Here is a 26,990-nt window from a genome sequence, read left to right as displayed (position 1 = left end):
TCCACAATATTGTATATTTTATTTAAATTAACAAAACTACGTGTTTTCCAGGTTGCTTAAAGCATTCTGTAAAAACTGAACTCAACCTAAACAAACAAACAAAAAAAAGGATATTATTTTAATAAGACCCAGAGACTATTTCCGAGACATATGAGTAGGGCTGAGGAATGAAGAAATAAAAAACCCACACACGCACGCACATGTACACACGCCCCGTAAACAAATTGTTAGTGTTTGACACAAAATTTGGTTTGAAAGCTGCAGCTCCCGGTTCGTGGGGAGCCTTTACAAAACGCAACTCTAGAGTCTAAGCTGGAAAAGAACCCACGGACACAGCTATGGGAACAACATAAATATCACGTAAGAACCCAAGGGAAAAGGGATGGTAAAGTTGCAAAGTCGAGTGTTCAGCTGGGAACCTTCCAGGGTTACAGGGATGTGCGTTGGTTGAATTCACTCTGTAATGGAGTAACTACAAGTAGGAACCCTGTTTGGACCTGCTTTGCCTCCAGGGGCAGGGGAAGCTGGGGATCCTGGGGAGGGCAAACACAAGGAACAGAATTGCTTTAAGAAAATCCAACAGGAGCTCCAATGAATACACAGGGAGCAGGCCTTTGGCAGAGGGGTCTGCCCAGTGTGATACATCCTGCCTGGAGGAGCCCCATGTGATGGTGCACAACTTGGGGTGCCCAGCAATCAAACCCACACAAGGTGACCTCGTGATTCTACCCTCTCTTTTTTCATAGTGTTCAGCTTTAATAAATGCATGAGGGTAAATGAATACATTCTGGGGTGGGAATTGTTATGATACCTGGAATCGTGGTGGTACCTGGGCTGACAGGAATGAGTTTCCCCTCTCTGCCTCCTCTTTAACCCTTCAGCAACACACAGCAGCAGCAGATTCTTGTCTTGTAGGGCCAGAACTGGGCGGGTGAGGTTTATGTTACCAGCAGTTAACACAGACATTTACTCCTGCTAGCTCCTGAGGCTCTCTGGATGCTCCAGGCCGCGGAAGGTGTGCCCTGAGGAGCACAGACCCATCCCCACCATCCACTTCTCTGAACTGGTCCCAGCAGGGCTCAGCTCAAGCCTCCACCCCAGATCAGTTCTCACTCCTCTCTCTTTGCCAAAGGCCTCCCAGCAGGGGCTGAGCGAGCCCAGTGCCAGTGTCTGCTCTGGGAAAGCAAAGATCCACATTAGTGCGTGACCAGCGGATTCTTTCAAGTCTGATAATCCCTGGAAGAATCCAGCTCTGCTCCAGCCCGGCAGTGCACAGAGCGAGACTGCCCAGCTCCCAGGGATGCACTGTAACAAAAGGGGAAGGTGGAGGAAGCCACAAAAGCACGGGATGCCAAAGGGACTGAGAACAGGGAGGAGGGAGCTGGCTGTGGGATCAGCCAGCTGGGGACTTGGGTCAGGAGTGCTCCGTTCTCCAGCACCTCAGCTCAGCATCCAGGCTGGATATTCCCTGTATTCAGCAAACAGCTGTAACACCTGCTGAGAAAGCAGTCCTTGCTTCTACTAAAGCCTTACTAACAGCCTACTCCTCTCCCAGCTGTGCTTCATCCAGCGACAGAGGGTGGCTGCAGGACTGCACTGGAGACTCAGACAAGGGTCAAGACAGCTACAGTGGTGGAATTAGATGTTTTTACAAGGCTCCCCCTCACAACCAACGCCTCGTGAAAGTTGTACACAGGAGCAAAGCCAGAGTACTGAGCACGTGCTCCTGCCTGAGCTCCCTGCCAGCACCTTTATGCACCAGCACACCCAGCAAAATCAAACCAGCCCCACGGCAGCTCTGCCCCGGCCCCACGTCCAGACGTGCGACTTTGCAACCTCAGTGCCCTTCCAGCAGGGTTTTACGTGCCCGAGTGTAACACAATATACACAGCCCTCCCCCCAGGAATAACTACACCATAGTAAAGAGTTAACCAATGTTCTGCTCGCTGTCGCTGCTCTGTGAATGCACCAGGGACGGGGTGCTCGAGGAGCGGGTGCGGCAGGAGAGGTCTCCGGCCAGAGGGACTCGTGTGTCCTCTGCTCCCCACTCCAGGTCAGTCCCTGCTGAGGCACCTCCGTGTCACTCCTGAGCCTCCTTCCGAGCCAGCTTGTAGACCTCTGTGGGCCCGTCCACGTGGGTGATGGTGGTGGTGAGCTGCAGCTCCTCCCCGCTGTTCACCCCCAGGTCACCTGAGAAACAAAGGTGTTCCATCAGTGCGGTCTCACAATAAAATATGGGACTGTTCGAAAGGAAAAGATTGAGTTTATTCCTTCCAGCCTTTCAGCTGCCTAAGGCACAGACCGGTGACTTTCCTGGATATTATTTTATTTACAGTTATTCAAGTAGAAGCACAAGAAACACATTGAAGAGCTATAGCATGTCCCTCTCCCTCAAGAGAAGGGAATGGAGCTGGGGAAAGGGCTGGAGCCCCAGGAGAGGCTGAGGGAGCTGGGAAAGGGGCTCAGCCTGGAGAAAAGGAGGCTCAAGCAGGACCATCTGGCTCTGCACAAGTCCCTGACAGGAGGGTCTATTTTCTCCACTCCTCATCCCTCCATCTGAGCTACACAGTTCCATCTGGACAATGCTGAAAGGCACAAAAACCATCCCAAAGGCTCCAGCCAACTTTGGCTAAAAGTCAAACCTATCCAACCCAGCCATTAATTCAAATGCCTGCTTGGAAACCCAAACCATCATTTGCAAAAGTTTTGAAGGCGCTGAGTGTGCACTTAGGCCAAAAAAAGGCACAGAAGGCATCCCCTACTTGGTACCTTTGTCCCCATGAGAACCCTCAGGTTGTCGCTCTGATTTTTCAGCCTTCTGATAGTTTACATTTCTACTGGAGTGTGGTGGTTTAGCATGAATGTGAAAGGTTTGTTTTTTTTTCCTAAGGAAGTTCTAGCATAGATTGAATAGATTGACAGCCTGGCTGACGAATGAGAGTGTTTTTTACACCTCTGGAAACACAATCTTGAATCACAAATCCCAAGTGACTCAGCCATTTTTTTTTTCCAGCTGACGAGGAGCTAACATCACCTCATGAGTCAGGAGTTTGGGCTGGGCCCCCCCTTGGCCAGGCCTGGCCAGGCCTCAGGGGTTTGCCCTGCCTGTGGGACAGTGGCCAGGGCTGGCCATGTCCCCTCTGTCCCCTGCCCCTGGCTCCTCTGATAGGGAGAGGAGGAGGACTGAAGATCAGCAGTGCTGGCCCTGCACCAGGACCACGGCAGCCTCTGCCAGACCCTCTGGTCCGAAGGAGGAGAGACTTTTTAAAAACTTTTCTCTGGAGCTCCAGGGAACTGATCCAAGTTTGAGTTGCTTAGATCTGACCAGGGTAGAGGAGGGTCATCCATCAGTGTTCCTGGGTATGCTCCCTCTCCCCCTTCCTCCCCCTGTCACCTGCGGCCTTGAAGTTCTGAGAGTTAGCCGGACAGGAGAAAAAAGACTCTGAGCAAAGACTTTAACCCTTTTCCATGGAAGACAGAGTGATTTGAAATGTAGGGAGATAAAGTCAGTGAAAACTGAGAAAGACTATTGGAAGATGGGATGGAGGAAGTGGACATTTCTGACTGGACTTCTCTAGATGTGAATTATGGGGAAATGGACTGTTTTTGTAATATCCTAATTCTGCTTGGGGGAATGCAAGTTCTAGCCAAAGGGTTGTGTATATTGATATATTATATACATGGGTTTTAACTGAGAATTTTGAATAGAATATGTCCGCGGCTGCTGGGAAACAATAAGGAGGTCTCTATTTCTTTTGAGATAGAGGCGATTTTAGAGACGGAAGAGAATCTCTGTTTTGCAGAGCTAAAAAAGCATTTTTAAAATGATACCTCAAACGTGCAGAAGCCCAGAAACAGCTTGGGAAACTGTTATATGGGTGGGACTGCACAGAATCTGCAGGAATTCCAGGTGGTTGCAGATCTGTGGCCTTGAAAGCCACCAGAGCTTTTCTTGTGGCGTGTTCTCCATAACCCTAGAGAGGCTCCTCTCCCAAGGTGATGTAGGATCGTGTTTAAATGGTGGCAACTGACTGAAAATCATAATTTTCTCTCTGTATTGAGTGGGAAAGTGAACACTTTGAGGGGGGAAGGTGCTTAAATGTCTCTTCTCTCTCTCTCTCTATTTTCTTTAGTGTATGTTAATAAAATCTATGTGTTTTTACTTTTAAGTTGTGCCTGTTTCGCCTTTTTCTCCCAAAGTCCTATCTCCCAGTTGGTAAACTAAATTTGGCGAATGTGAAACCACGACATAGAGCTTTCTCAGGCATTGTAAAATAAACAAAGACTGATATTTTGTAAATAATACATTCCTTCCAGGGGGAAGGACAAATTGATGAACTTTTAGGTGGACCAGTGGGGTCAGAGAGGTGATAACCTCGTCCCCCAATCTCTGATCAAAATCCAAAAACTATATAAGTTGAGATCCCAAAAATAAAGTTTCTTCCTTCTTTCTCATCTCACAACCTGAGGGGTGAGTGTAATCTTTTTGTGTCCATCTAGTGACACTCAGGTCATTTGGGGCCATTTACCATTGGACTGGTCGTCGCCGTAGTTCTTGTGGGATGGCGCGTACAGGAACATGAGGGCGAACACGTAGAGATTCCACATCCCGTAGATGCCAGTGAAGAAAGCACTGTTCACCTGGATTGTGATGTCCCCCCACTTCCAGTGGCCTTCTGTCACCTGTCCAGAGACAACAGACACAGACAGGCCATCAGGAAGAGCAAATTCTGTAAAGACACAGCCTTGGAGTAAATCAGTGAGAACAACATCAATGCAACAGGACGGAGGAAATGGGCTGTAACAGGTTCAGTGAGGCAGAAGTCAGGCTGGGGATTCTCCTCTTCAAACTCAGTCTGCAGGGAAAAAATGCTCCTGACAAAATGATTCCCTCAGGACTTCTTCAGCTCTGATGTCTCATTTACTGTGACCAAACCGCTGTGCTCTGCAATACCCCTGCCACAAAGCATGTGCTCAGCACAGATTGGCACACAAAGGGCACTACCTGAGGACACCACTGACATCCCCAAACATCCCACTGCTAAAAATAGACCTTTTATAGCAGGAAAACCAGCGTGAATAATGGGGAAATTGATGTGCAGAGCATGGCTGGCTGAGGAGGGGCCAGGCTGACAGCACCAACCTGCCACATGCTGAGGGCTGTCAACATCTATGAAAATATCATCAATATTAATATTCCTTGAAGATACACAGACTGCTCAGACTGCAATGTAGCTTTCTGTTCAAGAACAACATAAAGGCCAAGAAGAAAACTAAAGTAGCTGAAAAAGAGAGCCATGGAGATGCTCTGAGGGCTGGAGCCCCTCCGGAGCCAGGCTGGGAGAGCTCCAGGGAGAGCTCCGAGCCCCTGGCAGGGCCTGAAGGGGCTCCAGGAGAGCTGCAGAGGGACTGGGGACAAGGGCTGGAGGGACAGGACACAGGGAATGGCTTCCCAGAGGGCAGGGCTGGATGGGAGATTGGGCAGGAATTGCCCCCTGTGAGGCCCTGGCACAGGGTGCTCAGAGAAGCTGTGGCTGTCCCTGGATCCCTGGCAGCACCTAAGGCCAGGTTGGCCTGGGACAGTGGAAGGTGTCCCTGCCATGAGATGGGCTTTAAGGTCACTTCCAGCCCAAATCAGTCTATGACTCCATGATTCAAGCAGTGACAAAAGCTCATTGATACAGAGGTGACATCCGAACTCAGGACAAACAGGTCCAGCAGGGCTGCAAAGTCAGCCCAGGGAAGGTTGGATGCTGTCACATCTCTGTGGGCACACAAACCCACCCGAGTGTTTCAGTGTGAACAGAACATTTTCCTCTCGCTGAGTGCTCAGAAATGGCCAAAGCCTGTTGGGCGATTTCTGCACAGCACAGCCCCTGGGAGCCAAGGCCCTTTGTGCTGTCTCCAGCCTCGCCAACTGCATGGCAGAGCTTCAAATAAATGAAACAACTTCTTCAAAAGCAACTTGTTATCAAACGTGCTCAGAACAGGCCAGTCCTGTCTGACCAGTGATGAGCCGGCGTCAGGAGCAGTTGGGAAGCGGCGGCTGATGCTCTCCCGGGAAGCCCAGAGCCATCCCTCACCTGGCTCACGATGAAGAAGATGACGGTCATGGCCGCACAGGCCAGGGTGATGAGCATCAGGAACTTGAACCTAAAAATCAGCCCCTGTTTAGAGAGAAATGTCACTGGTCACATTAACAGAATCCACAAAACCCATTTTTGGTTTTAGGATAGACAAGACACGGGGATAAAAAAAAATAAAAAAATAAAACAAGGGTCCAACCCACAAAACCCCAAAGCAAAACAACCTTCCACCCACTCCTGTGCCGAGCTCAGCACAGCCCATATCCTCCACTCCCCACACGTCTGCGCTCCTGCCGGAAGCTCCGCGCGGGGTGGGCACGTCTGGACAGCGCTGCCTTTCCATGACATTTGCACGGTGTGACTGATTGAGCAGCAGTTAATTAAGTGAGCTGAGCTGCAGGGGGGCATGGCCCGACAGCTCACGGCTCTTGTAAAACAAACACACGGCCAGTCGGTGTCTCGGCGTGGGCTCGGGGTCTCACCACACTCATCCTCGCCCCCAACTCGGCTGGGAAGGAGCTGCAGCGATTCCAACGTCTGGAAAACCTGGCTGGCTATCACAGGATGGAGATTCCAAGACGAACTCCTTGGCTGGCAATCCCACTGCCCACCACCCCTGCTTTCACTGGTTTTACATTTTGACTTACAAACACTTTTGGTTTTGGGTGAGCGCGTGGGTTTTTTTAACCTGGTTCTGGAATTTAGGTGGAAATGTCAGTGTCTGCGTAATTACCCTGCCACACCACGACAACAAAGGACTATTAATTTAACTCTTCCACACCAGATCCGTGCTCCCCAGATGTCTGGATGTGGAGTGGGGCAGCAGCAGCTCTCTGCACCACTGTGCCTCTTGCTAGAGGGAAAAATGCAGTATCTGCTTCAAATTCTTTCAAGTGGAATTTTCTAATTTTTTTATGTGCATTCCTGATGGTTGATAACAACTTGTTTAAAGAAGAAGTGACCATCATTTAACAGAATGACTTCGGGGATAAATATTTGATATTTGCTCCCCTGTAGAAGCAGGTTAAGCACTGAGAGTGAGCTCCTCAAGTTTGGCCGCAGGCAAATCACACAGGACAGTAAAACATACAAAATCATGGGCTAAAAATGGGGAAAATGGGGGGAATGTGTTATGCTTTGACCCTCCAGCAACTTAGTAAGGAAATGACACCCCCAAAAATCCAAATCTATACCATGAAAAACCAGATAGTCTTAGCAAGACCTCTCATTAAACACAAAAATTAATATTAGAGGAGAAGAAATGGAAGTATTGAGAAGATTATGGATAAAAGGCGGTCTCAGAACAGACTCTGAGGTCCAAAATGTCTTTTAAAAACAAGGAATCTGTGTCCCAAGGAGGACCCTTACCTCATAATGAAGGCGGCGAGCCTTGCTCATGGCAGGGAGGCTCGACTGCTTCCCACTGATGTTTCTGAACACTTGGAAGACCATGAAACACAGGAAGAGAAAATAGAGGCACAGGCAGATCCCTGCGACTATAATAAAGGCCATCTGTGCAGAGGAAGTTAAGGGAAAACGGTACAAACTAACGAGAAATCCCAGAGGACATTATCCAGGTGATTCCCATATTCAGTTCCCCAGTGATCTCCCACAGTGCCTAAGCCACCCCCTGCCCCCCAAAAGTAGGGGGTTTGCCCACACCTCCCAGGGACGTGGCAGGAGGGAGCACCTCCCTCTCCCACAAACCAGGGGAAGGATACAGCCAGCTCTGTGCCCACCTCGGTGGTCCAGATGCTGTAGAAGGGGTTCTTGAGCTGCACTCCCCTGCAGAGAGGAGAGAAAGCACCAATCAGAGGGCTCAAAGGGCCCCTTGTCCACTCTGCAGCCTGGGAATCATAGAATCAGGGAATATCCTGAACTGGAAGGACTCACAAGGACCACTGAACCAACTTCTGCCCTGCACAGACACCCCAACAATCCCACCCTGTGGCTGAGAGCACTGTCCCAATGCTCCTGGAGCTCTGGCAGCCCTGGGGCCATCCCCATTCCCTGGGGATCTGCTCAGTGCCCAGCACCCTCTGGGGGAAGAATCTTTTCCCAAGGTTCTGCAGGGGAAAAGCCAGCTGTGCTGCTTTCCCATGTGGGTGAGGAGAAGGTGAGGTGGGAAGTGTTTTCACGGCCAGCACACTTCAGAGCACCCACAGGAGCCTCTCCTGGTGCTGGGAGATGCCAGCCATGGGGTGAACTGCTGGTCCCTGCTGCAGGAGGTGACCAGGAGCCTCTCCCTGGGGAGTGCAGCTGCACCCACCTCTCACACATGTCGAAGATGAAGAGGCAGAAGGAGCCCACAGCGATGGGTCCGACCTGCTTCCAGTACCCCGAGAGCCGATTCCGCTCGTTCTGGTCCTGAGCACGAGGTGGGGAAGAGGAGACAAAGGAAAAGCAAGTGAGCCTGAAATCCCCTCAGCTGCTGCAAGTCCCCACAGCATCATTTCCAACCAGGAGCAGCCAGGTTTTCCTGGAAGCAGGGCTGGAAACCACCTTCCCAGGGGTGCAGTACCCACCATCATGTGCTCCCCACAGAAGATGATCCAAAAGGAGAGCAGCATGGCATAGAAGATGCCCTGTCGAATGTCTCCGAAGAGCAGCATCCAAGTCCAGTCAAATCCGATGGAAAACCACTCCACAGGGATGTTAATGAATGTCATGGAAATTCCCAGAGCGAAGATGACCCTGGAGAGGCACAAATGCCATCTCTGTCCAGTGTGCAGGGAAGGACAGAGCCCCAAAAGCCAAAGTTGTGCATGGAGAGGAACAGAAGGAAATCCAGCACTGTTTGGGAAGTGTCACCTCCTGCCACCAAACCCCCTAGGACTGAGCTCCTCAGAGCAGCTCCTCTTTCTCTAGGGTTTTAACAGGGAAGAAAAGAGAAGCTGTGGAGGTCTCCAGCTCCCAGTGTGCCTGGGTGAAGGGAGAGGATGGAGAAGAGACAATTCCTATCTCCCAGCCATGGGCTCTGCCTGGGAGCAATGACCAGCTCACCTGGGCCACCACAGGCCCCTACTCACTTCTCCAGAAGGACGGGAGCACGGGTCATCAGCGTGATCCTCCTCCAGTACCACACCATGATGATCAGAATGCTGGGTGTCAGGAACGTCTTCATGGCAAACCACACCTTGGTGAAGCCTCCGTTTTGATGGATGCCCTGAGGAAAACCAGGGTGCAGGGTTTAGCATCATCATCCTGTGCTTCTCCTCATGGAGTGTCAGGAAGTGCATCCCAACGATGGCTTGGCCAATGATGGACAGAGAATGGGTGCCCACTGAGCTCCCAGGCCACCTGGGCAGGTTCCAGAAGGCTGAGAACAAATGCCAGCAGACGCGGCTTCCACAGCAAAGGAGAGAGAGGGAATTCTGACACAGCATGGAAAAAGCTGGAGGAATTACTCCCAGACAAGTAACGAGATCCTCGTGGAGCCAAGTCACCCCTGGTGGGAAGAGCATGGGCTCATTAACATGTTTCTCCAGCCACGTGTCCTCCCACCGCTGTCTGCAGCCACCGCAGTGTGGTGGGACGGCCTCCAGCTGGGAAAAGCATCCCTGCTCACCAAGCCTCGAGGGCAGGCAGAGCAGGGATCACTGACTGCCTCCCCACACGTGGCCACAGCCAACTCCAGGGCACATCAGGCCCCCCCTGAACCCTCCTGCTCCTATCCATAAGAAGACGTCCCACCAGGCAAACCGTGGTGGGAAGCAGAGGACACAGGGAGCTCGGAGGCTTGGGAAGAGGCCAGCTCTGGAGGGCTCCTCAGAAGAGCAGGCCAAGAGGAGGACAGTCCCCCTGGAGGCAGAGGAGCTGCAGCAGCCCTGGCAGCTCCTGGGTGGCAGAGGAGGGACAGGGCACTCACCACAAGGCGGATGTCCTTGATCTCTCCGATGCCCACGTTGATGCCCTTCCTGTCATTGACGGGCAGGCGGATGTTGATGAGGTAGTACTTGTGTGCCACGCTGCCAATCTCCATGAAGGGCAGGAAGTCGCAGTCGTAGTGGCGGCCCTCAGACTCCACGGTCTGCAGAAAGGGCAGAGAGCACAACCTCAGCCCACAGAGCCCTCCTGCTGGAGCACTGGGAGCACCCAGAGCCTGTTCGCAAACTCCAGCCCGTGTGAGACAGTGGCTGAGGGAAACTTCTCGTGTTTGGGATTGTTTAGGATCACTGGGTAAGGTTCGACCTCAAACAGGTTCACATTTCAGGCTTTAATTGGAGCCTTCCAATATGAACCCTTTACAGCTCCCTGAAAGGAGATGGGAGCCAGGTGAAGATTGGCCTTTTCTCCCAGATAAAAAGTGACAGAAAGAGAGAAAATGGTCTTGGTTTGTGCCAGGGGAGGTTTTGGGGATGATTTTTTCATGGAAAGGACAATTCTATGGTTCTATGATTGGAAGAGGACAACTCCCACTCATCCCCACCACCAGTATCACTCAAATTCCTTACTTTTGGAGAGCCAAAGGTGCACTTCAGCTTCCTGATCTCTATGGCATGTGCTATTTCCTCCCAGTCATCAAACATGTTGTCACGATAGGCCAGCGACACATCCAGGGTGATCTCTGCATTTTCCTCTGCAACAGCAAGGAGGCAGGAGGCTCAGAAGGGTCCCAGAGTAATTAAAAAACATGACACAAAGTTCCTTTATGAAGGCAATTAACAAACTGAAGTTGAGCTACTCTGGCCTAGCTGGAAAAAACCTCAGAACCAACCACACACAACAGCATTGATGTTTTCTGTACATCTTGTTTAGCTTCAGCTGTCCCACAGAAGGTTTTTGGAGCTCTCCCTTCCTCACCTACAGAACATTTTAGAGCCCTCCCCTGCTCCTCCACACCTGCCCTGACTTGTTCCTGCCTCTGCAGATGCCCCAACCCACACCCCAGTGACACACACGGAGCTGATGGCCTGGCAAGATCACACACCCACGTGGGACAAGCAGCTTGTCCCCTCCTGGACGTGTGCACAGTGACAGTCTGGGATACAAGGACACTGCCAGGGGATCCTTGCTGCCAGGAGGGAATGAGGCTGGACCAGACTGATTCAGGCTGGAACAGGCTCACTGAGGAGCCATAACTGAGTGAGTTCATGCACTGGAGCTGCAGCTGAGACTGCCAAGGAGCAACACATCAACACAGTTAAAAACCTGAGGCAAGTCTGTACCAGCTCCACCAGCTGGAAAATCCTCCTGTTTACCAGGCACAGATCCCAGGGAAAGCTCTGAAGGAGGAACACGCTCCAAATCGAGCATGTGCATGTTACAGCCCAGCCTCCTTTTGTAGGGCACCAAACTCTGTCAGCCACAGCTGCTGGAAAAGCTCCAGAACCATCCACCTTGGAGAAGTGTGGGGAGATGGCTCCACAACCATCCACTGTGAAATGTTGGGAGATGGCTCCAGAACCATCCACCTTGGAGAAGTGTGGGGAGATGGCTCCAGAACCCATCTTTCCAGCTATATTTTTGTTGGGAATAGGTGGTGTCACACTCATCCCACCAGATGGGAAGGGGCGTGGATGGGATCCGGGGTTTGAGGTTCTATTTTTACACCCTTCAGAGGTGGCTGGGTTGTGCATCTGATGTGGACACTTCAGGATTTTTGTGAGCATTTTTTGGTGCACGTGATCTGTACCATCCAGATCCATATCCTGTCCCTTTCCAGAGCTGCCAGGAGTTGGGTTTCCATGAAACACGAATTTGCCATCTCAGATCCGCTGTTTAGGAGACCAGCAAAACAGATAAATGGGAACATAAGGTTGAACTTGGCCCGGCTAAAAAGAACCATGAACTCCATTTCAGAAGCCATAAAACCAACTGGAATGCTTGGGATTAAATCCAAGAAAAACAGCTTTCAGTATTTCATCTTTGCAGTCCAAATGTTGCTGCTGCCATCGAGTATGAAAACCAGAAGGCAGAAGATGAACTGCTGCGTGTCTTTCCAGGCCAATGGATTAGAGACTCCCTCTGGAATTCCATCAGTCTCTCCGCTGGGGTGACACCTCCCCTTGGATATGAGTTTTGTGCAAAGACCCTTCAAGGCTGTCAACATAAAATATAGATATATCCATATATCCATATATTTCAGCACAGCAGACTGATGGCAGAGCTGTGTTAGTGGTTGGACTCCATCTTAAAGGTCTTTTCCAACCTAAATGATTCCATGACAATCCTATGCCAGCCTTCCATCAGCAACTCCCATTGTCCCTGAGGAACAAATGAGGACAGTGACAGAGAACCAAATCTTAAGAAGATTCGTGCCTTATTCACATTAATCAGATGGCGAATAGACAATTTTCTGGTGAGGGGAGGGCGCCCTTTCCCTGCACAGCATTTACAGCTTTAAAAACTGAGAGGGAGCAGGATCAGATTGGAGCTCAGGGATAAATCCTTCCCTGGGAGGGTGGGCAGGCCCTGGCACAGGGTGCCCAGAGCAGCTGTGGCTGCCCCTGGATCACTGGCAGTGTCCCAGGCCAGGTTGGATGGATTTGGAGCTACCTGGGGCAGTGGGAGGTGTCCCTGCCATGGCAGGGGTGGCACTGGGTGGCCAACCCAACTCCTTCCAACCCAAAGGAGGACAAGACACGCTCCTGGAGGTTTCCCAGCCCTGAGATCTGTGAGTCCCCCACTGAGGGACTCCCTGCTCATGCTCCAAGCACCACCACTGTCATTTTTCCCACTGGCATTTTACTGCCCAGGAGCTTTTCCATGAATCACTTTATAGGACAATACTTGCCCAGGATATCTTCACTCATATTACAATGGCCTAAAAATAGTGGAGTTGTTTCAGGAGGGGGCTCTGTGCCAGCTGCACACTAACACAGCTGGCTGGGGAGAAGCCTATGGCAGGAAAGCAGAAATGCTGGAATTATTTCCATTACATTTCCATGCTTCACCAGCTCCCTAAAATTACAAAACCTACCAAAAAGCCCAAGGCTGGATGAATTAGAAAAGGAGGCTGCAGCCCTCACACTGTACACAGTTGCTTTCCAGCTGCAAAGAAACTCCATCTCCTTCTTCTGGCCCCCTCCTTTCCCAGTTCTGGGAAGGGGTTTTAATAATTGAGTGCACAATGCATCAAGAAAGGAAAGGGACAGCACAGAAATAGCCTCTTTCTCAGAGGAACAGTCTGAGTCTTTCCCAGCTTTCTGGGAAGGATAAAGGGAAGTAGCTCAGGTTTTAAACATCTGCATTCTGAAAAATCTGTATTTCAGAACCACTGGAAGTGCAGAGGGAGTCTCCAAGGTGAAGGTGATTAGGGCTGGTTGTTCCTCTGAAAGGTGAGATCCCACAGGGTATTCCAGGAGGCTCAGCCCCCTCCAGGCTCTCTCAGGGCACTTTACCAGAGCTGCCCTTCCCTTCTGTCCCAACAAAACCCTTTCTGGCTGGATGAGGAGAGCTGACAGGTCCTGGATGAGGACAGATGACCCAGGCCATGGATGAGGGGAGCTGACACAGATTCTGGATGAGGAGAGCTGACACAGGACTGACTCCAGCTCTCTGTGGATGAGGAGTCAACCATGAGTCACCAACATTTCCCAGGAGTCAAGCTGCCCCTGCCCCAGGAGGGTTTTGGCAACCAGCACCCTGGAAAAACCAAATGTAAGTTTATTCTGTGCCTTGGCCTTGCTTAGAAATTGCAGAGGAAGAGGACAACCAAGGCCCTTTGAGGAAAAAAAAGCAGGAGACAGTTTGATGTGGCTCAGCAACATCCCTGGTAAAGGCCAAGGGGAGCTGACAGAGCCCAGGACCTGGCACAGCACCTTCAGACCCTGAAGGTGAGCGACAGCAGCCAGGAGAGCAGGATGTGCCCCAGGCAGCAGCTTCCTCAGCAGGATCAATCCTGTGCAGTTCCCAGCAGTGCTGCTTTCCTGGATGATCTGAGGCAGCTCCAAGACAGGTTTTAGGACACTGACCAGAGGCTTCAGCAGCTGTGCTGCCTTCCAGGAGTGCCCTGGTTTGGCACCAGCCCCTGCTGGCATCAGCCACAGCAGGAGGAGGCCTGGAGGGCTCAGAGAGAAAAAACTTGAATTGTTGCTTTAAAAGAAGAACTGAGGTTATTTCACATTCTTATCCCTGTCCCTTTAGAGGAGCTGATCCCAATCACCTGATCAATGAGGCCCTTTCATTTAACAGCAGGGGACAGACACACACATGTAATTAATTCAGCTTAACAGGTCTGCTGGTTATTTCCTTAAGAGCTGTTCCAACACAATCTAGCAAGGAAGAAGCCTGTTACTAGTTCCTGAGATTCTACAGTTCATTTACCTCTGCCTTTAGCTTGGCACAAAGTGTTGGAAAATCCCCAAACTTCCTTTTTATTACCCAGGGGGTGGCCCAAGATGAGTTTTTCTGTTCTGAGATCTCAAAGAAACCTCCCACCTTTGCAGGACTTAGTCACCCAAGGGCACAAAGCTGAAGCAAAAGCTCTGCTCCTGCAGCAGAAATGCTGCCAGAAGCTGGGTTAGCATTCCAGCAGTCTGCTCCAAGGGCTCAGCCAGCTCCTGACTCCAGCACGGTGGTTCAACTTGAAAATCCTTGGAATAAAGAGCTGTTTCCCTAATGCAATCATCTATCCAAGTAGAAGGGGGTGAGGCCTTAATAAAGGCACAAAGCTGCTCTCTCTGTATTTCAGAGATAATTACAGGGATAAGAATACAGGTGAAAGCTTTCTACAATCTCATTTTTAACTTAATGATAATGCATTAAATCATCCCTGCTCCATCTCTGCAAGTGCTCAAGGTTAGGTGGGGCTCGGAGCAACCTGAGCTAGTGGAAGGTGTCCCTGCCCATTGCAGGGGGTTGAACTGGAGCTCTGAGGTCCTTCCCAACCCAACCCAGTCCAGGATTCTGGGATAAATACCTGGAGGAACAGCTCCACACTGAGCAGGAAGGGGGGCAAGGACACAAAGCTGGCTAAAAAACTCCTAACCTTGACTAACTCCCTGAACTGATGCCACCCCACGGATGCCTGAGCATGGAGCCAGCCCAACAGCCAGGCTGGAGCCAGGGCAGGAGCTGCACACACCCCAACTCAACCAGTCTGCAAAGTAAATTGCTTATTCACTGCAGCCTAGAGTTAGAGAGGGATTTCCCCCAAACACTTTAAAACATGCAAATACATGGACAATTTCCCTTGCTGCCCTTGCTGCTCTCAACATAATTTTGCAGGTTTGATTGCAGGATTATTTTTGAGTTTGGGGGGAGTTGTGTGTTTTGTGGAGGGGGGTGGGGATGTTATATATTTATTTAGTATTTAAATAATAAAGAGGGAAAAAAAAACCCTGAAAGAGTGGAAATTAAAGTTAGATATTGGGAAGGAATTCTTGTCTGTGAGGGAGGTGGGGCCCTGGCACAGAGAAGTTGTGGCTGCCCCTGGATCCCTGGCAGTGCCCAAGGCCAGGTTGGAGCAGCCTGGGATAGTGGAAAGTGTCCCTGCCATGGCAGGAATGCCACAGGATGGGCTTTGAGGTCTCTTCCAACCCAAACCATTCCAGGATCACCAATTTCCAGACTGAGGAAGTGCTCCAGCACCACCTCACTGTGTAGCACCAACACAACTCACTGCACGAAGTCAAAACCCCTTTAGGGGAGGCCCCCTGGGCAATGGGAGCCAGGCAGCCCCTCCCTCTGCCAAGTCACTTACTGAGGTCGTTGTCCATCTTGAAGGCAATGTCCAGCTGCATGATGAAGAGCATGAACTGGAACCAGGGGCTCATCTCCTTGCTGGGCAGTGGGATGTGCACGGCGAACACGATGTCGTTGGCCTCGATCTGCCGGCTCACGGCCTCGTCAAAGTCCTTCAGCTTCTTGCAGTGGTTGGGTCCCCAGGGCATCAGCCACTTGGTTTTGTGGTGGTTCTTCCTCACGTCAATGCACTTCACTGACATGTAGGGGACAGCTGTCGTGGGGCTGGGAGCTGGGGATGCAAGAGGAGCACACTTGGAACATCTGCAGACATCTGGTACAGCGGTTTTTCCCCACCAAAACTCGCAGCTCCCCGCTCGACTCTTTGAAGGCAATTTAAAACAAATGCACCCAGTGCTGCTCCTTCACAGCTCTTTGATCTCACAGTCAAGTAATTAAGTTTATTACATCCACAGATGTATTACTGACTTTGTAGTGGGATCAAATTAGGATTAATTGAAGAGCTGGGATCTGCTGGTTCAGTCTCAGATACCTCAGTCACACAAAATCATCCTGATTTACTGAAATCTTTTCCTTTCCCTGTGCTCACTCAAGCAAATCCACACAGAAAGCATGTGCCCAGGGAAACCTGGATGGATAAACTAATCCCAAACCTCGTGGTCCTGCAGGGCAGAGCAGGATTTACCATGGGGATTTGCACCATGCAAGGCCACACATCTCCTTGGGCAGGAAGATGTTCCTCCAGGCCAGTGAGTGACATGGGAAATGAGACTCTGCAGGTGATTTTCACGTTGTCACCATCCTCATTCTGATCATCCAGGACTTCCCTTACAGATCACAGCCTGCCCAAAACCTCCAGCAGCAATAACACCACCTTACAAACTCCCAATATTCCAACAAGGAAAACAACCTCAGAGCGAGCTTCAGCCTCCTGCTGCCCCCAGCGTCACACTGCTACACCCAGATGATTCAGCCCTGGCTCTCTTGTAATTTTGGCACAGCAGGATGATCCCAGCAGCTCTGGAGCTGTTTGGGATGGCAGCCACAAACCCTGTGGAGCACCTTGTCACCCTGGCACAGGTGACATCCACACGGCTTCCCACGGGTGACTCAATGCCAGGCGGGAGGAAGTTACTCAAAAGCCAAATGTTTATAAACTGCATTTTTTCCATTTTTTCACAGCACTGAGTTTCTTCCAGCTCCAAAGACACAGGAATGCTGGGATAAGGGTGGGCTCCAGGGCATGAGCAGGTGGGCAGTGCTGGGTTAATGGTTGGACTCGCTGACCTTGGAGGGCTTTTCCCACTGAAAGGATTCCGTAATTCCCAGACTCAGCCCAGCTCTCTGGGATGCATTGTTGCACTGCTGCATCCCAAACCCTTGCTGCACTCAGGAATCACACAACACTCAGTAATTAAAACAAGTCCAAAACCAAACAAGTTCTTGATACCAGAATCAGGACATATCCTGAATTGTTGCTGGCAGCCTTGGGGCCGTGCCCATTCCCTGGGGAGCCTGGGCAGTGCCAGCATCCTCTGAAGGAAGCACCTTTCCCAATATCCACCCTAAATACTACATCAAGAAACAATAAAGTAGAATAAAACAAATCATTCAACAAACAAACACAAATGAAGCTGCAAGTCCAGGCTCACAGAACACTCATGATGTGCCCATAGTGCACAAAACACTGCAATAAATGTTGACTCGTCCACCGTGCCTCGATGCAGAGCCCATAACCACAGCTAAAACTGCAGCTGGAAGGGAGTATCAGGAATATTGCTGTGAAATAAGCCAGGCATTTCAGAGGAGCTCTCTGAGCTCTTTAACTCTGACACATTCTGGGTGATTTCGAAGGCATTTCTGAATTAAGAGACAGCATTCCCTCTACAGAGAAGCCGAACGTTTCTTGCTTTGATGCAACTCATTATAGCCATAAATACATGTTTTCATCACTGCCTGATTATGATTTTAAACACTTGGCACGCTCCCTGCAGCCTCCCCTCTGCCAAAGTTACAGCTTTGAGGAGCATGAGACAATTACTGTACATATTCCTCGTCGGGAATCGCGCACCAAACAAACGTCGGCACTTGGCTTCCATTACTGATTTGGCTCCTGGCCCATTAAATCCAAGTGAGCGTTGAACCAAGTGGAAAAAAAAATAAAAAAAGGGTTTGTGAAGCTGCAGCCAAGTCAGCCAACAGCATTACAAAGTGCTATGCAAAACAAAGCTCACACCGAGGGATTTGGGCTGTGCTGTGGTGCCAAGGGCTGCTCCCAGCCCTGCTGCCCTCAGCCCCTCTGCCCCAGCCCGGGGGATGCAGCAGCTCCACAGATCCCAGGACCTCTGTCAGCCTGGCAATGATTGAACAGCTCTGGGCACACAACAGAGTGGATCAGCCTCGTGCTCCAGGCTGCCGTGAGAACTGCAGGAATGCAGGTACCACTCAGAGTAAGAGGGGAGCAGAGCTTTCCAGAGGAGGGCTGGGCAGGAGCCAGTGCAGTGCAGCTCTCCGGGAGCCAGCACAGCCAGGAGTGCCCAGGAGGGAGTCCTGGCCCCAGGGGCTGGCAGCAGCCATGGTGCAGAGACCCCTTGTGCCAGGGGGGTGGACACCAGCAGTGCCAAGTGCCAAAAGCCATGGGCAGGAGGTGCTGGAGCTGCCAGCACTGCCACAGGATCACAGAGAAAGAGACCTTAAAGTTTGTCTCATTCTAAACCCCTGCCATGGCAGGGACACCTCCCACTGTCCCAGGCTGCTCCAAGCCCCATCCCTGGGCACTGCCAGGGATCCAGGGGCAGCCACAGCTGCTCTGGGAATCCCTGTGCCAGGGCTTGCCCACCCTGCCACGGAACAATTCCTGCCCAATATCTAATCTAAATTTGTGTCTCTGCATCTCCTCCAGCTGGGTCTCCAAAGGTACCCAGCTCACTGCAGAAATGCCAAGTGTATCCCAAATTACAGGGGCAGAGCAGATCCTGCTGCTCCAGCAAACACTTGGAAAGCTGTCCACCTTCACCAGTGTGGCCACCACCGTCCAAGGAGGGCTTCCCCAGGACTGCCAGGGCCACCTCAGCCACATCTCACTGATGGTAACAACTCCTGCACAGAATTTCATCCATTCTGGTCAGCCAGGAGATCAGGGCAGGGTGCTCAGGGCCTGATCCCACCAGCACAGCTGAAAACAAGGTCCGAGGGGCTTCCCTCAGGAGCTAGTCCTTAAAGAAAAAACACACTGCTTCTCTGGTTTTAGACTCAAATCTTTAGGTTAAAAAAAATTACTGAAACAAATAAGCTCAATTTTTTAGCATTTTGGGGGGGATATTATGTACAACTAGGTTTGGGTAAGAGCCTCCATCACTCAGTAATTTAATTTCAATAAATGAAGCAGATCTTCAAAAAACTCTTGTGCTGAATCCTCCAACACCTCCTTCCTCCTGCACTCAAGTCCCAGGATTTCCATCCCCTCTGAGCTCCCCACGGGCTCTCACCTTGGGAATCACATCGTGCACCTTCTCATCCCAGCACCTCCAGCACTCCCATTAACCACCGACCCTTGCTCCAGCACCATAAACAAGCCCTTTGGAAACTCTCAATTGCATTGTGTCCACATTGATTAAAGCCTGAATCCCCCTGACCTCGGGGGGATTTAACTTCTCCCGGCACCGGGAGCATTCTGCTTTTCTACTCAATTACCCCCTTCGGAGCCAGCCAGCACTTCCCAGCGAGCACACACAAAAGGCTTCTGCTTCATTACCCTAAGCGACTGCAGGGTAGGAATAAACAAGCTAATTTATCATGGACAGACCCAGCTTTTCCAACTGGAACAGCCAGAACCTGGATAACACCATAGAGACACTCGGGATTATAAATATGTATTTATTGCTGCATGCATTTTTTTTCTTTCCTGCCTCCCTCTCTCCGGTTTAATGAATTTGAGTGACAGAGAGGCTTTTAATTAGTCTTTCTCTGAGACTTCTTATTTCAGAAAGCTTTTTGGAACATTGCAGCAGCTTTTATCTGCAGAATAATTATATATTTAAATAACCCCACTGCCTACTGGAAGCCCACTCCCCTTGGGAAAGGGTTTTCTTTCTTATATTTGACTTCAAGCTTTATCCAGACCAAAATCCTTTAAAGCCCAGGGGCACCAATTCCATCCTGATTTACAGAGGAAGTTTCCAGATATCACGTGCCAGCTGAACACCCAGCTTTCTGTAGTTTCCAAGGTATTTTTTTTTTAGTACCACACGTTTCTCTGTATATTTTTTTTTCCCAGCCCATAAAAACGAACCTGTCCCAACCATCAAACCCAAGTTTGCTGGATCAGAACAGAAACTTTGTGGCTGTCCCTGGATCCCCAGAACAGGGATGGGCTTGGAGGAGCCTGGGACAGTGGAAGGTGTCCCTGCCATGGCAGGGGTGGGGTAAAATGGGATTTAAGGTCTTTTCCCAACCCAAACCATCCTGGCATTCTGTGACTCCACACTCCAGTCACATATTGTTGGGTACTCTCATGTCCCAGGGGTTGTGTTTTCCCTCAAGATTTGTTCTCCAGTGGTACTTTTGCATCTTTGCTACCAGCAAAGCCTTTTCAGAGCAGCACAAACTGGAGGTTTTTTTCTATAAATCAGTTCCCAAGGAGCTGCAGGAGCAGCCGTGCCCAGAGCCCTTAGAAGTGAGGGACGAGGGGATTGATTCCCAGCTCCCTGATAAGCAGCCAAAGGGCTCCTGGAGAACAGAGATAAGGAATCATTCCCTCAGCCCCAGGGAAAAGCAGGGAAATCTTATGAGGCACAACTTGCTGGGAGAACTGAATGAATGATCTCCATAATTCACATCCATATTCAGCTGCAGCAGTGAATACAAATGAGGTGTGCATGAGTAGAGCTCCCTACATGCAGAAATGGATGTGCAAAAAAATTTTATTTAAAAGAAAAAAAGAGAGAAAAAAACTATTTAAGAGAAGAAAAAAGAAAGGAAAGATTGATTTACTGATTGCCACAGAGAGCCTGATCTTTTTCCAAGTCAGTTTTGCAGCGGGATGAGATGCATTTCCTGCAACGCCCAGCCAAGGTATGAAATCCCTGCGAACAGATCGGAAGGAGCAGGAAGAGCTGTTGTTATCCAGCAGCTTTTCTCCTGAGCCTGACACTCCCCACGATAAGATCCCCTGGAAACTGCCCGGCCTCAGATATGTGAGGAATTTCATCTCCATGTGAATGGGCCGCTCCAAGCCCTTCCCCACTGGACACCTTGAGCCCTTCAAAGGCTTTCCCAGGCTATCAGCGAGTTATAGCCCGACTTCAAAGGCCGTGAAATGTTATTTACCAAGGCAAAGGCTTCCTGTGGAGGGGTTTTCCCTCACAAAGAGCACTGCTTGGGAAGTGCTCAGGTCACATTGACATCAACAGAGCCCGGCAGCAGCAGGACTGAACTTGTCGCCTGAGTTCCCTCTCGCAGGTTTTGAGTTTGGAAGTGATGCAGCTGTGAAAAGAGGAAAAATCCAGCAGCTTCGAGGATTCTCAGCTCCTCGGGCCCCAGTGGTGACATTCCTGCCTGGGAACTCTCCATTTCTGGCACTTTTGCCCATTCAGCTACAGTTACAGCTCTTCAAAAGAAGAATTGAGCAGATCTAAACTAAACAGACATGACCTTTGGTGTCTGCTTTCTCCTGGGCTCCCAGCGCCTCTGCCAAGGCTGCAGCACTGCAGGAATGTGTCTATACAGAGGATCCATTGGCATTCATGGCCACGGAGCAGCGACCAGCTCCTGGAGAGGCCCTGGATGAAAGGAAGTCAGGCACACAAAAATGTTCTTTGTTCCCAGCCTGAAACACTCCTTCCTATCCATACCTTGGAAATCCGAGCACTTTCCCTTGTCAAAAAGATCAGCTCAGCCCGAGGAAGGTAATGAAATCCCAGGAAAGAAAATGAAATCCTGGAAACTCGGGGCTCAGGAGCCAAATCAGACATTTAGATAATGAGCTGGGATTGTGGAGAGCTGCTCAGCCATGGCCACACATGACTCATTATCTCTCCGGGCCAGAGACACAAGGAAGTTTGAGCTCCTCCAGTCACAACAATTCTGTTTTTTCTAGCCTAAGCCAGGGAAGGGAGCAGTGAACCTGCACCTCCTTAAATCCATCCCCTCAGCCCCGAGGACTCATGTGCTAAATAAATCCCACCACTTTTCCAATCAGTTAAATTTGTAAAGTGGATGGGTGGGCACCAGCGTTTCCCTGGCTGTGGACCTGCCTGGACCACAGAGAGTCCTCCTGCATTCCCTGGGCTTGTTTGAACCAAGGATCTGTGATTTGGAAAAAGGCATCCTTAGAATCACAGGAGTTTGAGTTGGAAAAGGACCTTTAAAGTAACTCACATAAAATAAGGATTTAAAAATTCACTTTTGAAAAGTTTTCGAAGCTGAGGTGTTGCTGCACAGAGATCTGGGTTTGTTTTTAAAATACTTTATATATATATAAAAATCCCAGGATGAAAAGGCAACTAGAAAGGGACACCAACAGCTTCCCACAAAGATAATTTGTAATCAAAAGCTTCATTTTCAAAACAACCAAGAGGCATGAAACCCACATAAATCCAGACAGATCTGCAGACACAACTCCCACCCCAGCAGCTGTCAGGAGGACACCAGTGTGTCCCAGCTCAGCTTTGTGGTGACCTCCACTGGAACATCGCAGTCAGAATTCCCAGCAACAGGCACAGCCAGGTGGATGCTGCAGCTGCTCCAGCTGTGGGAATCATGGAATTGTTTAGGTTGGAAAAGCCTTTTTAGGCCACAGAATTGAACTGTTCCCAGCACTGCCAAGGCCACCACTGCCCCATGTCCCCAAGTGCCACATCCACAGGGCTTTTAAATCCCTCCAGGGATGAGGACTCCACCTGTGCCAGGGCTGGGCAACCTTTCCATGAAAGAATATGACCAAATACCCAATCTTAACCTCCCCTGGCCCAGCCTGAGGCCGTTCCCTCTCCTCCTGTCGCTGTTCCCTGGGAGCAGATCCCAAATCCCCCCGGCTGTCCCCTCCTGGCAGGGAGTTGTGCAGAGCCACAAGGTCCCTCCTGAGCTCCTTTTCTCCAGGCTCAGCCCCTTTCCAGCTCCCTCAGCCTCTCCTGGGGCTCCAAACCCTTCCCCAACTCTGTTCCCTGCCCTGGGCACGCTCCAGCCCCTCTGGGTCTCCCTTGTCCTGAGGGATCAACACTGTCCTAGCACTGGAGGTGGAAAGTTTGTCCTCATGCCTTGTCCAGGGCTGTCCCAGCCTGCACAAGCCTGGTGGCATCCCAGGACAGCCACACTGGATCCAGGGAAGGCAGAGCAGGGAATGGCAGCATAGCTGTAAATCATCATCAGCCTCATTCCTCACAAATGATAACAGAAACCATTCCTGTGATCCCATTCTCCTGTAATCCACACATGCCATCGTTTACAGCGGGATAGTGGAGACAAGGCTGCATTAGGATTAATTTTATGCATCTTGTTCTATCTCCCACTGCTGCATCCCAAGTGAACACATCACACGCAGCCCAGAAGCGTGACCTTTAAACAAGATGTTTCCCACAAAGGGAGCAGACACCAGGAATTCTGTGGGGTTTCAAGTAGTGACAGCCCCTCTTTCTGGAGCCAACAGTTCATTACCATAGCAGAGCAAAGAAACAGCCCAATAAAATTCTCTTTTGGGGTGTTTGCTGCCTTTTGAGCTTTGCAAAGCTCCCTCCAGGCATGGGGACTCCTCTGCTGCCCTGGAGAGCCTGCAGCAGGGCTGGACCACCTTTTCCACAAAGAAATTTTCCCAAATGTCCCATCTAAAACTCCCCTGGCACAACTTGAGGCAGTTTGCCCTCATCCAGTCCCTTGTTCCCTGGGAGCAGAGCCTGACCCCACTTGGCTGCACTGCTCCTGTCAGGGAGTTGTTGTCACAGGAGCTTCCTCCTGCCACAGGAATTTCTCCCATCCATGTGCATCTCATGTTCTGCCAACAGACAGCTCTGAACAAATCCCACCTGAGAGCTGATAAGGCTCCTGCTGCTAAATAAAAGAGCTGAGGAGAATGTGAAAGTTGCATTAAAACCAACTGACTGCCCAAAACCTAGCTGGGAACCAGCGGTGGCAGAAACCCCCTGATGGGAGGAAAATCAGCTTTGTGGTGGTTGTATCAGGTACCAACGTGCTGCATTTGGGTATTTTGGACTGGCACGAGGGATCTGTTAAAATAGAGCACTTAGTCATTGTTTTGAAACATGACCTAAGTGCCTGCGAGGGGAAAGGCTGGCTCGGCTTTGCAGCCCTGTCCCACTCGTGTACGTATTTTGGGTTGTCTAGACCTGGGCACACCAAAATAACCGGATTTTGGTGTCTGTTGGGTGCGCTGGATCAAACCAGAGCGGGGCCACTGTGTCAGTGTCACCTTTGCTGCCACCCCACCTGGTGTCACCCCTGGGAGCAGCTGTGGGGTGGCCCTGGGAGCTCTCCCAGCATGGCTCTGATCCCTTTGGAACACCAGCCACCGAACCACTGCTCACCACGAGCAGTCTCCCTGTAGGAAACACCACGTGCTTGGGCATCACTGAAAGGGTCAGTCCCAAGCCCCTGCATTAGAGTTTCCAGAGGTACAGGGGAGCCCAAAACAAGGCAGGTTCCTGGGAAGAGCTGCCCAGCCTCCCAGGCCGTGTGTCACCCTGCCAGATGTCGGGGACCACACCTAGGTTACACATGGAAGTTAGTGTTTCACAAGCACCAAATAGCCCTGGATTTCCAGCTCCCAGGAGGGCTGGCTCAGGGAGGAGCCTCTAAACTCCTTAAATGCATCAGAAGGGCTAAATGCTGCAGAGAAAAAAAAACAGTTTGGATGATTGATTAGAGCAGTTTGATCTGAGTGGGAGTTTCCAGGAATTAAAGAACTTTTGAGGCAGCAGCCCCTAGAACTTGACCACAGATGGAAGATGCATTTGCTCCAGCAGGATGAAGTGACTGAGCCTGTGCAGGAATTCCAGCAGGATGAAGTGACTGAGCTTGTGCAGGGCATTGAACTCAGCCCCAAATCCCTGTCCCTGCTGGCCCCAGCCCATCCAACCTCATCCCTGCAGCTTTCCAGCCCCACCTGGGAGACCCACCCAGGATGAGAGTAGATGCCCAGCAGCAGCAGCAGCCAATAAAGCAGGGCATAAAGCAGCTGGAAAACTGAGCTAACGTAATTTAATTTCTTTAATCTCTGAATCCCTTCAAAACTGAACAGAAACATTTGTCTTTTCCCTGTAAAGACAACCATAAACATCTGTTTGTCACATCTGTCCCCAGATGCCAGAACAAACATGGCTTTCTGAGCCACTTCAGCCTTTGGAACAAGCTAAATTTCAATTTAGTAGCAAGCAACTGCTAGAAAAACCCTTTTAAGATGAAATCTGGTTTCTCTGCACAGCACAGGCCAAGACATTTTATCTGAGGAATCAGCAGCGGGTTCAGTAACCTGCTCTTGAACCAGCTCTTAAAGAGGAAAAAAAAACAAAGGAATGAAAGAAATTAATCCTGATAAACTTTGTTTGGTTTCAGGTCTGCAAGAGCAGGAAAAATGAGTTTTAGTCAATATGTGCCAGCAACTTCCTTGTGATGGAGGAAGTAAGAGAATGAAGGAAACTGAAGTTTTCCAAAATTATGATTAGTGGAATTTTATGGTTGTTAGAGGCTGATAATTCAAGGCCACGAAGGCAAAGCACTGATGGACACCAGGAACACAGAGTCTGCTTCCTGAGGAATGGCTCAAGTCCCTCAATCCCTCTCAAACACAGAGAACAGCCCAACTTTATTCTCCCCACAAAGTGCAACAAAGTTTCCGAGTGAATTTGACCCCGATTTTTCCTGAAAGCCCCAGAGCTCCGCAGGGCTCCTCCCCGGGAGGAAAGGCTAGACAGTCCTTCCCGGACAGAAAGACAACATTCCCACCCTGGAAATGGCCAAAGCAACCACATCCATGTGCCCATCATTCCAAGGAGCCGGCGCAGAACTCAGCTGCTTTCTAGTAAAAAAAAAAAAAAAAAAAAAAAAAAAAAAAAAAAAAAAAAATCCCAGGACTGCCCCAAACTCGCTCTCCTCCATCTTCCTCCTTCCACCCCGCAGGGAAAACTCCTGTCGGAGTTTTCCTCTCTCTGTGTCCCAGCTCCCATCTCCCTGCCTTTGGGAATGCTCAGGGATAAATGAACACAATCTGGGCTTTAAAGTGCCCGGTGCGGAGCCGGGAGCCCCCAGGGATTAAATCCCTCCCTGGGCAGCCACGAGGGTTTTCCACGGGCAGGAACAAACCCAGGCCGAGCCCACGCGGGTTGGAGCTTCTCCTGGAAGAGGATCGGGAATGGGGGGGTCCCTCCTGGAGCAGGAGCGGGAGGTGGAACGGAGGGGGTTCCTCTTGGATGAGGATAAGGAGGTGGAAGGGAGGGGACCCGTCCTGAGAGGTCGGGAGATGGGGGAGAGGAGAGGGGACCCCTCGTGGAAGGGGATCGGGAGGGAGCGGGGGGTCCCCCGCAGAAACGGGCCCGGACAAAGCACGAGTCCCAAAGGAATCTAGAGCCAGGACACCCCCTCCCACCAGTCATTCCCTTTTTTCTTTTCTTTTTCCTAGATTTTTTTTATTAATATTTTTTTGTTCTCGTTCTGGCAAGGAGGAAGGCTTCCTCCCGCGGCCGATTCGGAGGCCGAGGCACGAAGGAGTGCAGCGCCAAGAAGGGAGGAAAAAATCCTTTTTAAAAAAATAAATTATTATTATTTTCTAAGCCAACTTTGAAACGCGAGGCTCCCTGCGCGTTCCGTCGCCATACTGAAGCTTTCCCACTTCCCTTTTTCTTTAAATCCAGGCTGAAACCAAGCCAAAAAAAAAAAAAAAATAGAAAAAAGGAGAAAGCAACACAAAAACTTTTCCTTGGCCGGCTCCCCCCGCAGCAGCCGCGGGACGGGCACAAAGGGCCCGGAGCCGGGATCGCTGGGCTACAAAAGCGGATAATGAGATCATGGGAGCGAGTCAGCGATACTGTAACCAGCACTAAACAAGCGGGCAGCGGCGGCAAGACGAGGAGGAGGAGGAGGAAGGCAGCGGCCCCCAGCACTCACCGATGAGCCCTCCCACCAGGAAGGCGATGACTTGGAACACGAGCAGGATGCCCCCGACGATGCAGAGCTTGCGGGTGCTCATGTTCTCGATGATGGCCCCGGCCATGCTGGCGGGGCGGTGCGGGCCGGGGCGCAGCGGACGGA

At 50.6% G+C, this 26,990-nt stretch overlaps 1 protein-coding gene across 1 annotated transcript; it reads right to left on the bottom strand.

The window, feature by feature from the left end:
• Positions 1 to 26,990, bottom strand: WLS (Wnt ligand secretion mediator). Its single transcript, XM_066325325.1, has 12 exons — positions 26,847 to 26,990; positions 15,733 to 16,005; positions 10,541 to 10,665; positions 9,955 to 10,116; positions 9,116 to 9,252; positions 8,612 to 8,780; positions 8,356 to 8,453; positions 7,808 to 7,871; positions 7,455 to 7,598; positions 6,084 to 6,167; positions 4,530 to 4,683; positions 1 to 2,190 (listed from the first exon to the last, which is right to left on the bottom strand). Exons 1-12 carry the CDS (start codon positions 26,950 to 26,952, stop codon positions 2,081 to 2,083), a joined length of 1,626 nt encoding a protein of 541 aa, XP_066181422.1. The 5' UTR covers positions 26,953 to 26,990; the 3' UTR covers positions 1 to 2,080.

Source organism: Sylvia atricapilla, chromosome 9 (assembly GCF_009819655.1).
Source record: "Sylvia atricapilla isolate bSylAtr1 chromosome 9, bSylAtr1.pri, whole genome shotgun sequence".
In the NCBI taxonomy this organism is placed as follows: domain Eukaryota; kingdom Metazoa; phylum Chordata; class Aves; order Passeriformes; family Sylviidae; genus Sylvia; species Sylvia atricapilla.
This window is presented reverse-complemented; position numbering and strand designations above follow the sequence as displayed.

Excerpts from the sequence above, each read along its gene's own strand:
- WLS (XM_066325325.1), bottom strand. The coding sequence starts at position 26,952 with ATGGCCGGGGCCATCATCGAGAACATGAGCACCCGCAAGCTCTGCATC. Across the intron at positions 10,666-15,732 it reads CAAGATGGACAACGACCTCA|AGGAAAATGCAGAGATCACC; the intron begins GTAAGTGACTTG and ends TTGCTGTTGCAG. Across the intron at positions 7,599-7,807 it reads AGGTGGGCACAGAGCTGGCT|ATGGCCTTTATTATAGTCGC; the intron begins GTATCCTTCCCC and ends TCCTCTGCACAG.